This window comes from Leucoraja erinacea, chromosome 14 (genome assembly GCF_028641065.1).
Source record: "Leucoraja erinacea ecotype New England chromosome 14, Leri_hhj_1, whole genome shotgun sequence".
Classification (NCBI taxonomy): Eukaryota; Metazoa; Chordata; class Chondrichthyes; order Rajiformes; family Rajidae; genus Leucoraja; species Leucoraja erinaceus.
In genome coordinates, this window is record NC_073390.1 from 44,130,703 (window position 1) to 44,146,547 (window position 15,845).

General features: G+C 43.4%; 1 protein-coding gene across 1 annotated transcript in view; it reads left to right on the plus strand.

The window, feature by feature from the left end:
* The first annotated feature begins 4,907 nt into the window (after nucleotides 1-4,907).
* kcnab1a (potassium voltage-gated channel subfamily A regulatory beta subunit 1a) overlaps nucleotides 4,908-15,845 on the plus strand; it is a 110,033-nt gene continuing 99,095 nt past the window's right edge. The window contains exon 1 of the mRNA XM_055646291.1: nucleotides 4,908-5,866. Within this exon, the coding sequence (XP_055502266.1) occupies nucleotides 5,652-5,866 (215 nt within the window). The 5' untranslated portion in view covers nucleotides 4,908-5,651. The remainder of the gene's footprint in view (nucleotides 5,867-15,845) is intronic.

Consider the following 15,845-nt stretch of genomic DNA (forward strand, 5'->3'; position numbering starts at 1 on the left):
TCAGCTTTTGTGCAGAAACAAGGAACTGCAGATGCTGGTTTACAAAAGAGGACACAGAGTGCTGGGGTAGCTCAGCAGGTCCGGCAGCATCTCCAGCCTGAAGAAAGGCCCCGACCCTGGAAGATCTCCTATCCATAGTCTCATGCACTTTAGACAATAGACAATAGACAATAGTTGCAGGAGTAGGCCATTCAGCCCTTGGAGCCAGCACTGCCATTCACTGTGATCATGGCTGATCATCCACAATCAGGACCCCGTTTCTGCCTTCTCCCCATATCCCTTGACTCCACTATCTTTAGGAACCTTATCTAGCTCTCTCTTTGTGCCTGTGTCTGCTTTTGTGTGTTGGTTGTACGTGGCTGGAGACATTCCATCCATTGCAGGGACTGCACAACTTGTGTACACCAGTTGTTATTCCAGTTGTAACAGTATATTTATTACTAACAGCACAATGTGTCATTTCAATACACATTCTGTTCCTATTGCAGTTCTGCTGCCAATGTGACATGACATGCAACAAAATGAAAGTCATAAAAGGACCAGGTGATATTTCGGGTCGAGACTCTTCTTCAGACTCTGAAGAAGGGTCTCGACCCGAAACGTCACCTACTCACAAATTTTTATTTTCAATATTGCGAGTCAAATATTGCATAGTCTGTAAATGGGAAAGTTGGGTGATGTAGAACTAGTTTGAATGGGTGCTGGATGGTTGGCCTGGACTCAGTGGGCCAATGGGCCTGTTTCCATGCTGTATCTTTCAATCTGTAGCTATAGATATAGCTCTTAGTGCTAACAGAATCAAGGGATATGAGGAGAAAGCAGGAACAGGGTACTGATTTTGGATGATCAGCCATGGCTCGAAGAGCCGAATGGCCTACTCCAACACCTGTTTTCTATGTTTCTTCAACAAACAAATACCATACATATCCCCAACAGGGTCATTTCAGTCCAAAATGTTTTGGCTTCAGCGTAAAACTATTCCTTCCACTAACAAATGATACTCTCTCTCTCCCAATTCTAGTTCACCTCCTTTCATGTTAATTAGAAACAGCAATACTCCTAAAGCCAGCCCTGGAGATATCTCAGTCAACATGGCCTCCTGACATTAACACTTGTTTCAAATCTGTCATGTTTTAACCTTCATCAAATATCTGGTCCAGAATTTTGTCTTGAATCCACTCACATTTGAATCTATTTGGTGGAATAGTATCAAATATATATTGGAAGATGAATGGCAGCATGTTCTAGATTTTAGGATGCAGCCACTTTATTCCTGATACTGGGTTTCAGGGCTCCATCTGCCATAGAATCATATGGCACAGAAACAGGTTATTTAACCTACTCACCCATGCCGTCCAAAATACCCCATCCAAGTTAGTGTCATTTGTCCAGGTTTGGTCCATATCCCTATACATGTTTCCTATCCACCTTCCTAAATAAGATCAAATAGAACAAGTTGTCCTACAACTTTAGGCTGTGCACGCCGTACACAAGAAGAAGAAGTGGATCCACCTTCCTGTCCAAGTTTCTTTTAATGCTGCCTCAACTACCTCCTCTACCAGCTTGTTCCATATACCCACCATTCTCTTAGTGAAAAAGTTGCCCCTCAGGTTCATATTAGATTTTGTACCTCTCACCTTAAGCATATATCCTCATGTTTTCAATTCCCCTACCCTGGCTGAAAGATTGTGCATCCCCCTATCTATTCACCCCATATATTTATAAACATTTGCCTTCCACTTATCAATGCATTGTTTAAATTATTGTTGTTGTAAAATGCGATGGTCAAAAACCGATTGATGATTCCATGAGCTTATGAGCCATTTTATTTCCTATTCATAGAAGTGTGGTTTTGATTTATTGAAAAATGCAGCTTGTAAACAGGCCCTTTGGCCCACCTAGTCCACGCAGACCATCGATTACCTGTTCCCACTAGTTCAATGGTATCCTGAGGAGATAGCAAAGCTTCAAAACTTCCAGAAGGGTATGGGGAGCGAGTGGGGAAATGGTTCAGCTTTTGTTTAGGTACACAACATGGAAACAGGCCCTGCAGCTCACCAATTGCTTGCCAACCCGTTCACACTAGTTGGACGGCACCCCATTTTCTCATCCACTCATACGCATTAGTGGCAATTTTACCGAGCCCAATTAACCTACAAACCCGCACGTGTGTGGATGTGGGATGAAACGGAGCGCCTGAAGGAATCCCACATAGTCATAGGCAGAACATGCAAACTCCACATAGACAGCGATGAGATCAGGATTGGAGCCAGGTCTCTGGCGCTGTGAGGTGGTGGCTCACCCAATAGGATATCGTTCAACCCGAGCGCACTGCTCCTCACCATGACTAATGGTGACATCAACTCATTCCTTTGAGTGCAGGAGGATGAGGGTTGATTTTACAGAAGTGTATTAGATCATCAGAGGAATAGATCGGGCAAATGCACAGGGTCTTTTACCCAGAGTTGTGGAATGAGGAACCAGAGTGCTCATGTTTAAGGTGAGAGGGGAAATATTTAACAGGAACCTGAGGGGCAACTTTTTTCAATAAAGGTTGGTGGGTGAATGGAATGAGCTGCCAGAGGAGGTAGTTGAGGCTGGCACTATCACACTGTTGAAAAAAGCATTTGGACAGGATAGGTTTAGAGGGATATGGGCCAAACGCAGGCAGGTGGGACTAATGTAGATGGAGCACGTTGGTCAGTGTGGGCAAGATGGGCCGATGGGCCTGTTTCCACACAATATGACTATCAACCCTGTAGAATTAAAGACACTCTGGCTTTGATTTAGATTCAAGGTCAGAAAGCAGAAAGCAGCAGGAAGTTTTATTGTTCGAACTAGAGGGAGTTCCCCAGGGGTTTGTACTCAGTCAGTTGTTTTTCCCACGTATGTTAATGACCTAGAATTAAGAAGATGGGAAGCATTTTTAAAAGCTGCTGATGCCATGAAACTCAATGCAAACAATAGACAAATATAGATTTAGATGACGCTGAAAAAGCAAGAGATATAACTGATGAAACTTACACGCAGCATGTTTTGGGATGATTTTTTTAACATAGATTCATAGATACATAGACAATAGGTGCAGGAGTAGGCCATTTGGCCCTTCGAGCCAGCACCACCATTCAATGTGATCATGGCAGATCATCCACGATCAGTACCCCGTTCCTGCCTTCTCCCCGTATCCCTTGATTCTGCTAGCCCTAAGAGCACTGTAACTCTCTTTTGAATGCATCCAGTGAATCGGCCTCCACTGTCTTCTGAGGCAGGAAATTCCACAATTCACAACTCTCTGGGTGAAAAAGATTTTCCTCATCTTAGTTCTAAATGGCCTACCCCTTATTCTTAAACTGTGGCCCCTGGTTCTGGACTCCCTCAACATCGGGAACATGTTTCCTGCATCTAGCGTGTCCAATCCCTTAATAATTTTATATGTTTCAATAAGATCCCCTCTGATCCTTCTAAATTCCAGTGAATACATGCCCAGTCGTTCCATTCTTTCATCATATAACAGTCCCGCCATCCTGGGAATTAACCGCGTGAACCTGCGCTGCACTTCCTCAATAGCAAGAAAGTCCTTCCTCAAATTAGGAGAACAACACTGCACACAATACTCCAGGTGTGGTCTCACCGGGGCCCTGTACAACTGCAGTATGCTCCTATACTCAAGTCCTCTCATTATGAAGGCCAACATGCCATTTGCTTTCTTCACCACCTGCTGTACCTGCATGTTTGCTTTCAGTGACTGATGTGCAATGACACCAAGGTCTCGTTGTACTTCCCCTTTTCCCAACTTGACACCATTTAGATAATAATTCCTAACCTGACCCCATTCAGATAATAACCTGCCTTCCTGTTCTTGTCACCACAGTTTAGTGTAGTTTATTATTGTCACGTGTACTGGGGTGCAGTGAAAAGTTTTTCTTCATGCATGAATGTGTATAGTTTTAATGAAGTGGGGGAGAAGGACTAAGCAAGCTAGCAGTGTAGAAATATAGAAATCTTTGAAGATGGAAAGCCAAATAGAGAATGCATTTTAAAACAATATTCAAGAAACCTTGGCTATTTTAAGAGGAATAAAATACTTGCAGGTTCCAGTTGATTAGGATTGAACTTCTGACCATGTATGTCCTCTAGTTCTTGATTCCCCTACACTGATTCCCCAGAGCCAGAGTTAAATTGACCAAAGGAACTGAGATCCCTCCTTAGGTCGGACAGGTTCAAGATTCAAGATTCAATGTAATTGTCATATGTACCAATTAAAGTACAGTGACATTTGAGTTACCATGCAGCTATACTGAGGGGAGATTTGATTTTTAAAAGTTCAAAATGAATCTCTGAATAAAAATGCCGAGACAGTTACCAGAGGCAGGTGACAGGGGATTAAATGCCACTGATGAAACCGACCCCTGGGAAACGAGCAAACATTTTTACTGTAATTAATAATGTCACACACTATCTCAAAGACACCGTATTGGAAGGGGTAGACAAAAAATGCTGGAGAAACTCAGCGGGCGAGGCAACATCTATGGAGAGAAGGAATAGGCGATGTTTTGGGTCGAGAATTGTATCCTTGAACAGAATGCCGTGCGCTCAATTGGTCTGGTTCCAGCAAAGGATAGGTGAAGGCCCGGTACTCTTGCACCTATTGTCTATTGTAACTGAGATGTTTTGGAGTGTAACCCAGCATCGAGATGGTCACCAAAAGCTGGAGTAAGTAACCCAGCGGGACAGGCAGCAGCATCTCTGGAGAGAGGGAATGGGTGACGTTTCGGGTCGAGACCCATTCATTCTCTCCAGAGATGCTGCCTGTCTCGCTGAGTTACTCCAGCTTTTTGTGTCTATCTTCGGTTTAACCCAGCACCTGTAGTTCCTTCCTACACACCAGCACCGAGATGTATGGCTTTGTCTGTGCTGAAAATGCACAGGGCAATGTTGGAAAGTACCAAGAAAGACAAGCCCTTACATTTATTTTTTTATTTCTTGGCAGTTTGTAAATATCAGCGCACTCTGTCCAGAAATCTTGCTGTAGAACAGTTTGTCAGAAGCTGATACAGAATAGAAGGCATTCTATTACATATAACATGCCTGCTGATTCATACATGCATGTTTCGCAGTGGTATCCATCCAGAATGTTGGCCGTGTGTTTGGGAGTGTGAGGCGTGTTGCAGTGTGGTTTGGTCTGGCGCTCATGCCCGGAGTTGGGACCAGGGCGAGGAGCCGGCGCTGCGGCGTGAGAGAGAGGGAGAGACGGGCGAGACTGGCGAGGGAGGAGGGTCGGAGGCGGAGCTGGAGACAGTGAGTTAACGTGCTGTAGGAAATCTGTCATTGGGAAATCCACACTGCAGAGCGTCAAAGTGCAGAGTTTTCCCTTCAGCCAAGAGTTCGGCCACTGCAGGAGGGAGGGAGGGGGGGAGGTTGAGAGACAGAGCTTTGAATGTGCACAGAGCCCTGGACGTTTGGTGTGGTCAGTGATCGGTCCCTGACAATTTGCACAGGACCAGACAAGCATCAAAGTACTCGTGATGCGATGTGTCTCTGATACCTCCCCGGATTAAACCAGCCCGCTGATTCAACCTGCACCGCCAAGTCTCGCTGGCTTGTCGATCCGACCTTTCGCATCTTTGCTTCGGGTCTCCGCTGGCCAAAGGATGCAAGTGTCGATAGCTTGCACCGACCACAACCTGAAGGGACGGAGCAGCGACGAGAGGCACAAGCAGAACGTCAGCAGCCCCAAATTAGGCAATGGGGCCCGGGCAAAATTCCGGACGGTGGCGATCATTGCCCGAAGTCTTGGCCACTTCATGCCCCAACACCACATGTCTTTGAAGGAGTCGACTGCAAAGCAGACGGGGATGAAATACAGGTTGGAGAAACGTTCGCCTTAAATTTATTCCGTAACCTAGCGACTTGTTCCACTGCCTCAGCCAGATGACTTCAAAGTAGTAATGCAAGATATTCCGATTGTAACATGGAGTCAAAATAACCCCAATAGGGTGTGAGTTTGTAGTAAATTAATTGTTTGCCTTTTCACTAAGCTTCAAAGTCTTTAATTATAAGGATGAGGTTAAAATCAATTTGATTATGTATTTTAATGTCACGTTTGATAGATTCAGAACCTTGGATAGCTGCCACTTATATGAAACGGATGCTTATAAGGCTATACTTATGCAAACAGTGATGGGTGCTTATGGAATTTAAATATGTCCAGCTGTTTGCTTTTGTGCAAAGGGTTCCCATTCATTAAATGTCCTCAGTTCAATTATTTACTTGTCTTTCTCATCCAAATTATCGACACTTTTACTCGGTGCGAAAGTATATTTGCAAATAACGATATTCAGTGAAAAATACCATAAATAAGTTTTTTTTTTAAAGTTTAACGTGCCCAGGAAGAGATTTGATGCATACATCTCTTCCTGTGCGTCAAATCGCTTTCTCCTAACTTGGGATAAACGCAAAATAAACTGTAAGAATAATGCAGTCTGAAGAAGGGTCTCGACCCGAAACGTCACCGATTCCTTCTCTCCAGAGAGATGCTGCCTGTCCCGCTGAGTTACTCCAACATTTTGTGTCTATCTTCGGTGTAAACCAGCAACTGCAGTTCCTTCCTACACAGATATATGTGTTTCTCTTCTCAATATTTTAATAACCTATTTCGCTATAATATTGAAGTGGACGTGGATATTACGCTTTAATTGTTTGTCCATAAGCCTCGCAAGAGTCATAACAAAGATAAATGCAAAGGTCCTTTAATAACTGATATTTTACTTGATCTTCAGTGTATAAATAATGACTATTTTGTTGAGAGAAGGAACAGGCGACGTTTCGGGTCGAGACCTTCCTTCAGCCTGTGAGGAAAAGGCAGTCTGAACAAGGGCGATGCTGCCTCACCCGCTGAGTTTCTCCAGCATTTCTGTCTACCTTCGATTTTTCCAGCATCTGCAGTTCTTTCTTAAACTATTTTGTTGAGAATCATTAGAAGGTTTGTAGATCTAGTGCAAGCATGTTCCCGAAGGTGTGAAATCTGAATTGCTGCACCCTACTAAGGGATAAATACTTTTTCTCTCTTCGTGGCCTGCTTGGATGTGAATGCAAAATCCAGCGGCAACATAGATTTGGATTCTCATCTTTCACACGAGTAGATTATTGAAGTCGAAAACAAAGAAGTGCAGATGGTGGTTTATACCAAAGATAGACACCAAGTGCTGGAGGAAACTCCGTGGGTCAGGCAGCATCTCTGGAGGAAAAGGATGGGTGACGTTTCGTGTCTAAGGATGTGTGAATTCTCCTCTAAGGAAAGGATGGAATGTGTGTAAAGCATCTTCTCGGATGAAATTGATTCAAAAGCAGGTTATCAAAAAAATGGGCAAAGCGTACATCACCAGTAGCTATTGCAGTAACTGCTGTCGGGAGTATTACATTTATATCATCTCTTTACGAGCTCTAACTTAATTGTTCTTCAAATCATGGATGTGTCCAGGCATCCTGTGCCTTTTATAAAGCAGCCACTGATTTCAGCGACCCCCAATAGCAATAATCTTTTATTTATATCGAGTTTATTCCAGGTTGTAAATTGTTCCAAGTCACTTCAAAAGAGAGTTATTAACCAAAATTTGAACGCAAGCCATATCATGAGATAAGGAGACAGCCTTGCCAATAGGTTTCAAGGTGCTCTCAAAGGAAGGAAGAGATTTGATTAGCAATTTCAGATCATAAGATGATAAGTGATCGGAGCAGAATTAGGCCATTCGGCCCATCGAGTCTACTCTGCCATTCATACATGGCTGATCTATATCTCCCTCCTAACCCCATTCTCTTGCCTTCTCCCCTGACAACCTCTGACACCCGTACTAACCCGTACTAATCAGTACTAATCAGTACTAATCAGTACTAATCAGTACATGTACCGATCTAGGGTATTCAGCAGCTGAAGTTGCCTCTGTCGTGGGTAAAGCATTTAAAATTCGGAATGCCTGATGGGAGGATCGGTGACATTTTCAGAAGCTTTGGGGCCATGGAGAGAAAGAGGAGCAAGACTGCGGAAACAGGACGTTCGGCCCACCGAGTCCATGCCAACCAGTGATCACTCCGTACTTGCACTATCCTACACAAGTAGGGACAATGTCCATTTTTTACCAATGCCAATTAACCCACAAACCTGTACATTTTTGTAGTGTGGCAGGAAACTGGAGCACCTGGAGAAAACCCACACGGTCACAGGGAGAACGTACAAACTCCATACAGACAGCACCTATAGTCAGGTTCGAACCTGGGTCTATGGCACTGTGCCACCGTGCCACCTCTAGACCAAAGGTATTCAAATACCGACTGTATTTAAAGGATCACTTTTCAATTTTAAAGCGAATCTCTGGATGCCCGAGATTGAGGGGAGACTTGATAGAAGTGTATGACATTATTGGCGGCATAGATAGGGTAGACAGTCAGAACCTTTTCCCCAGGGTGGAAATGTCCAACACTGTAGGACATAGCCATAAGGTGAGAGGGGGAAGGTTTAATGGAGATATGCGGGCTGTTTCTTTATGCAGGGAGTGTTCGGGGTCTGGAACACTGCCAGGGGTGGTGGTGGAGGCAGATAAAATGGTTTCTGTGGTATTTAAGAGGCTTTTAGACAGGCACATGGAAGTGTAGGGGATAAAGGGATATGGACCATGTACAGGCAGATGAGATACATTTAAAATGACATAATGTTCGGCACAAACATTGTGGGTTCCTGTGCTGGACTGTTCTATATTCAAGCTATACCTAGCTGCAGAATTTTAGATGACTTTATAACAGGTAGAGTGAAGGAGGCTTGGTAGGAGTACGTTGAAGGAGTCAAGTTTAAAGTCAACAAAGGGTGCGGGTTTCAACTGTAGATAAACTGAAGGAGGAAGTGTTGCAGAGATGCAAGTAGGTGATCATAGTGATGCTGCAGAACGTATCTAGAGGTGCTTATCTCTGAGTCAGTCAAGATGGCAAGTTTGCAAATATTCTGGTTATGGCTTCAATTGTTGGCGAGAAGGCACATGGAAATGAAGATGAATGGAGATGGAGTTTGTGATGGAATCCACGACAATTACTATGGTCTCTTTGTCTTTGCTCTTTGGTCTTCCCAGTTCCTTTATTTTCAGGAAATATTCTCCTGAACCGAAACGTCACCAATCCACGTTCTCCAGGGATGCTGCCCGACCCGCTGAGTTACTCCACCACTGAGTGTCTATATTGATATTTCATATTTCCTTATGACAAAGGGGAGGGCCATTCTGGGCCATTCTCCAATAGTTATTTGGAGGACACGTCAGAGAGAGTGAAGGGAGCGGGGAAAGTTAAAGGGAAGAATGGATATTTCAAAGGCAGAGATTGACGGATTCTTGAATAGTACAGGTGTCAGGGGTTATGGGGAGAAGGTAGGAGAATGGGGTTGAGAGGGAAGGAGAGATCAGCAATGATTGAATGGCGGAGTAGAATTGATGGGCTGAGTGGCCAAATTTATGAACACGCGGTCACAGGGAGAACGTACAGAGTATTCAAAGTCAAGATCGAACACGGGCAATCGATGTATGTGAACTCATGAACGCGGTGTGATCGATGTACGTGAATAAATCAACTTATATTTTTAGCTTGGAACATTGCAAAGTTGGCTGATGTAGCAGTGTCGTGTTCTGTAGATTGCATTCTTTCATCATCAGGCCACATACTTGTAGTTAGTGAATCATCACTTACCAACCATCGAGTGCCCATCTATGTTATTCACATTTACCACTGCCTTCTCCGTGTTGGTAACTCAAGTACTCATCTACATGCTGCAAGGTGTCTGCATTCACCACCCATGCCTCAGCTTTAAATGACCGGTTGCTTATTTTGTAGTTCTGTTCCCATGTTCGAGACTCTATCATGATTGAAAATATCTCCGCATTTGCCCTGTCAAGCTCCTTGAGGAACGTGTATGTGTGAAAAAGCCAACCCCTCGTTCTTCTAAACTCCAAGGAAATAGACCAAAACTGTCCAGACTTCTCATCTTAGTGAATTAGAGTCATAGAGTGATACAGTGTTGGAACAGGCTCTTTGGCCCAACTTGCCCACACGGGCCAACATGTCCCAGCTATACTAGTCCCACCTGTCCATGTTTGGTCCACATCCTTCCAAACCTGTCCTATCCGTGTACCTGTCTAACTGTTTCTTAAATGTTGGGATTGTCCCTGCCTCTACTACTTCCTCTGGCAGCTTGTTCCAATCACCCACCACCCTTTGTGTGAAGAAGTTACCCCTCAGATTCCTATTAAATCTTTTCCCCTTCACTTTAAACCTATGGTTTTTACCAATTAGCCTGGTAAAACACTTGGGACTGCCTCCAATATCACTAAAATCTTTGTTTAGATAACAGGACCAAATAGCGTGCTGTGTTCCAGGTGTGGTAACACCAACACTCTGTATATCTGTAGCAAAACCTCCTAATTCTTATACTCCAGATTCAGATTCAGATTCAGATTCAGATTCAACTCCAACCCTTTGTAATAAAGAACACAGTGCTGTTTGTGCCTTAACTACTTCAAGTCAAACTAACTTTTTGTGATTTTGTGAACTTGGAATTAATTGAAATTAATTAAATTTCACACTATGGAATTAAATGGCGGCTCAACCTATAAGGATCACATTCTTTAGACTTTAGAGATACAGTGCGGAAATATGTCCTTTGACCCATCAAGTACGTGCCGACCAGCGATCACTTGTACACCTGTACAAAATTGGGACAATTCACAATTTTTTTTAACCAAATCCAATTAACCTACAAACCTGCACGTCTTTGGAGTGTGGGAGGAAACCGGAGCTCCTGGAGAAAGTGCATGCGGCCACTGGGAGAACGAACTGAGAGCACCCACAGTCAGGATTGAAGCTGGGTCTCTGGTTCTGTAAGGCAGCAACTCTACCACAACGCCACCCTAAATTCCTTGAATGAGTATATATATTTTTTAAAACATGTAAGGAATGAAAATTCTTATTGTGACCGCAATGTCCACAAAATTTGTTAGGTGCGGCACGGTGGCACAGTGATAGAGTTGCTGGCTTACAATGCTCACAGCGCCAGAGACCCGGGTTCGATCCCGACTGCGGATGCTGTCTGTGAGGAGTTTGCACGTTCGCCTCCTGACCTGCGTGGGTTTTCTCCGAGATCTTCGGTTTCCTCCAACACTCGAAAGTACAGCGTAGGTTAATTGGCTTGGTATAAGTGTAAAATTGTCCCTAGTGTGTGTAGGATGTGTGTGTGTGTTAATGCGCGGGGATCGATGGTCAGTGCGGGCTCGGTGGACCGAAGGGCCTGTTTCCGCGCTGTATCTCTAATACTAAAGCTTAAACTAAAAAACCTCATTACGAGATTTTTTTTGCGTAAATCTCTTACCATTAGCATTACCAATCTTGCTCACAAAACTGTTCATCATGTTACATTTGATCCTGTCTGCCACATTCTGTAATTAATCATTTTGACAGTCAAAATAAATATCATTATTGCATTATGGATATGAGGCATTTACTATCTGAACTGCTGCCAGTATTAATTTGAACTGGTTATAAGTGTTCCACAGTATGTCTTACCCTTTTATATAAGTCTTCCCCAGTATGTCTTACCCTTTTATATATATATATGTTTATCTGGAATATTGATCATCTCTTTCAAATATGTGTTGATTGTAAAATTTGCAATCGTTCTGTTACCTGTTAAAGATGCAGATTTTTTGTTGTTGTATTTTTCTTGTTACTCGCCAAAACAGTTTACAGAACTGTCATTCCCTTGCTGGTTTCGTTTTATTGGGGTATTGCTTTGTGTGTTTGAGGATGGATCAATACGGCAAACCTTGAGTAGTTTTAAAATTAATTCAGATTTAGATTTATTATTATTGTTATGTATGAGTTACAGTGAAAAGCTTTGTTTTGCATGCTATCCATGCTGTCTGAGATAACTTTCAGAACCAGGGGTCACAATTTAAGAATAAGGGGTAGGCCATTTAGGACTGAGATGAGGAAAAACGTTTTCACCCAGAGAGTTGTGAATCTGTGGAATTCTCTCCCACAGGAGGCAGTGAAGGCCAATTCACTGGATGTTTTCAAGAAAGAGTTAGATATAGCTCCTCAGGCTAAAGGAATCAAGGGATATGGGGAAGTCGCAGGAACGGGGTACTGATTTTAGATGATCAGCCAAGATCATATTGAATGGCAGTGCTGGCTCGAAAGGCCGAATGACCAATTCCTGCACCTAATTTTCATGTTTTCTTTCTACGTTTTTCTATAACACCACACACAAACACAATCAAGTTAAACGCAAGTACAATAGGTAGAGCAAAGGGGAAAGTACAGAGTGAATAAAAGGAATGTAAGGAAAGAACTGCAGATGCTGATTTAAATTGAAGGTAGTAACAAAATGCTGGAGTAACTCCGCAGGACGGGCAGCATCTCTGGAGAGAAGGAATGGGTGACGTTTCAGTTTGAGATACTTCTTCAGACTGAATGTACCTTTGGAAAGACAAGGAGGAATTTCTGTGGTGAATCTGGGGAATTCATTGTCACCGACTGCTGTGGAGGCCAAGTCTTTGGCCTTTTATAAGGTGGAGAATGGCAGGCTCTTAATTAGTAAGGGTGTCAAAGGTTATGGGGAGAAAGCAGGAGAATGGAGTTGTGAGGGAAAGGTAGATTTGCCATGATTGAATGAAGCAGTCAACTCGATGGGCCGAATGGCTTAATTCTGCCCCTATGACTTATGAATGCAAGGCATAGTTCTCAGCATTGTGGCAAAACACTTCCAGAGACAAAGTCCAATGTCCGCAATGGGGTAGAGGTGAATCGGACAGTACCATAGCTTATGGAAGGGTCATTCGGAAGCCTGATTACAGATTGGAAGAAGCTGTTCCTGAGTCTGGCGGTGCGCACTTTCAAGCTTCTGTATTTACTGCCGGGGGCGGGACAAGTCTTTGATTACGTTGGCTGCTTTCATGAGGCAGCATGAGGCGTAAATGGAGTCAGTGGTTGGGAGTCCAGTCTGTGTGATGGACTGGGCTACATCTAGAACTCTCTGCAATTTGTTACGGTCTTGAGCAGAGCCACTCCCAGACCAACCTATAATACAACCTGACAGTCTGTTTTTTTATGGTGCATCTGTAGAGGTTTGTGAGAGTTATTGATGACTTGCCAAATTCCCGCAGTCTCCTGAGGAAGTAGAGGCATAGGTGTGTTGCCTTGGCTGTCCATTCAAAGTGATTGGTCCACAACAGTTCGCTGGTAATATTAATGCCAAGAATCCTGAAGCTCTCAACCATTTCCCCTTCAGTGCCATTGAGGCCGTTTGGGGCATAGAGTCCATCACACTTCCAGACGTTGGTCCTTTGCTCCTTCATCTTGCCGACATTGATGGAGAGGTTGTGGTCCTGACTCCATGTTACTAAGTTCTCTATCTCCTTCCTGTCCTCCTTCTTATCATTCAGTCTCCAATTTAAAACAAATTGGGGAACTTGAATCTTTCAGTTCAGTTTATTGTCACGTGTACTGAGGTGAAAAGCTTTTTGTTGCGTGCTCACCAGTCAGCAGAAAGACAATACGTGATTACAATCGATCCATTAGCAGTGGGTGGTTACGTGATAAGGGAATAATGTTTTGTGCAAGGTAAAACCAGCAAAGTCCGATCAAGGGTAGTCCGGGGGTCATCAAGATAGTAGTTCGGCACTGCTCTCTGGTTGTGGTAGGATGGTTCAGTTGCCTGAGAACAGCCGGGAGGAAACGGTCCCTGAATCTGGAGGTGTGCGTTTTCACACTTCGATACCTTTTGCCAGATGGGAGAGGGGAGAAGAGGGATTGGCCGGGGTGCGACTTGTCCTTGATGATGCTGTTGGCCTTGCCGAGTGCAGTGTACGATATAAATGGAGTCAATGGAAGGAAGGTTGGTTTGTGTGATGGTCTGGGCTGCGCAGTCAGGCATTCCACAATTCGCTGCAATTCCTTGCGGTCTTGGATGGAGCTGTTCCCAAACCAAGCCCTGATGCATCCCGATAAAATGCTTTCAGATGGTGCATCTGTAGAAGTTGGTGAGAGTTAGTAGGGAACATGCCAAACTTCCGAAGCCTTCTGAGGAGGTAACGGGAAGTTGAATATTGTATTATTTGCCCCCTGAAGCAAACAGCAACTTGGACATAAGTAAGTAAGTAAATAAGTAAGTTTATTGGCCAAGTGTTCACATACAAGGAATTTGCTTTGGTGCTCCGCCCACAAGTAACAACATGACATACAGTGACGGTTACGAATGACTCAGAAAACACTAAACATTAATAATAATAAAATATTAATGATAAAACACCATTGATCAAGCATGCGAACCAACAAAATACCAGATCAAAAAGAGGCTACAGATTTTTGGCAGTTGAGTAGAGCAACTACTCGTGGATAAAAACTGTTTTTATGTCTGGCTGTGGCAGCTTTGACAGTCCGGAGTCGCCTTCCAGAGGGAAGTATTCAAAGAGTAAGACATTTTCCATACAAAATAACAGCTGAGGAAATGTATGATATATTTGGGAAGTATGAACCAATCAGACAGATCAGTCGGAAATACACTTGAGACAAGAGGAACTGCCTATGTGGTATATGAAGAGATTTGTTCCTTGGGTACGGTGCAACATATTTGTCTAGACAATTTCTTGGTCATTACTTAGGAATGTCTGGTAAATATCATATTTGTGACCTTTTGAGTCATAGAGTGATACAGTGTGGAAACAGGACCTTTGGCTCAACTTGCCCACACCGGCCAACAATGCCCCAGCTACACTAGTCCCACCTGCCTGTGTTTGGTCCATATCCCTCCAAACCTGCCCTATCCATGCACCTACTATAAGTCTTTAAACTAAAGGTTTTGGGGAACGCAGATACTTTAGACAAAATACTCACAGCCACTAATCTACGATCTTGCCTCCAACTAAGGACTTGAAGGTTCCGTTATTTCACTGGTTATTCGAATATTAAACCCGTAGAGGAGATAATATGTGTAACCTTGCAGAAAATCTTGGTGTTAATTTGTTTTTCATTGCTTGCCGATATAATAATATGTGAAAAGGTGAATTTCATCCAAAGCAGTATGCTTCCAAACTTGTATTCCATCTGAATCAATGATACAAAAAGGCAGATTATTTTCACTACATCTCTAGATAATACCTGCAAGTTACACTTGTATTTTGAGAGCATTCTATGCCTTCAACTGTTTTTCTGTGAAGGTCAGAAAGTAGAGGACTTGTTAGTTTGCGGAATTCATTATTTGCTAGTTGAATATTGCAGAGGAAGAAGAAACGAAAACTTTTTAAGAACTTCATTAAAACTATCCATCCGAGTTCTGACTTGAAAGCACATCATTGTGCCACGCATAATTTGCCACAGTCTATCTAACTTATTGTGCACATAATACCATTATAGTATTATATGCACCATATATCAAAGCCACTTGAAGCTTGGCAATGAACGCAGCCGACCCTAATATGGCAGAGTGGTGAAGATGCTAAGGCTGCTCCCTTGGGTTCAATCCTGACCTCTGCTAACTGTGTGGAGTTTGCATGTTCTCTCTGTGACCCATAGGTTTCTCCCAAATGAGATTAACGTCAGCGATACAGCAGGGCAACAGGCCCTTTGGCCCACCGAGCCCATGCCGACTGTTTATTGGCGGCTCAATAAATAAAAACACATTCATGATAAAGTCCTACTTTATTTCATCGATTACACTAACGCATTTCAATAGTCAGTTGCTGCTGACATCTCGCTTACTAACTCCCGAGAGAGAGAGATAGAGTTTTTGTGTAGTACCGTAATACTATGTAAAGAGT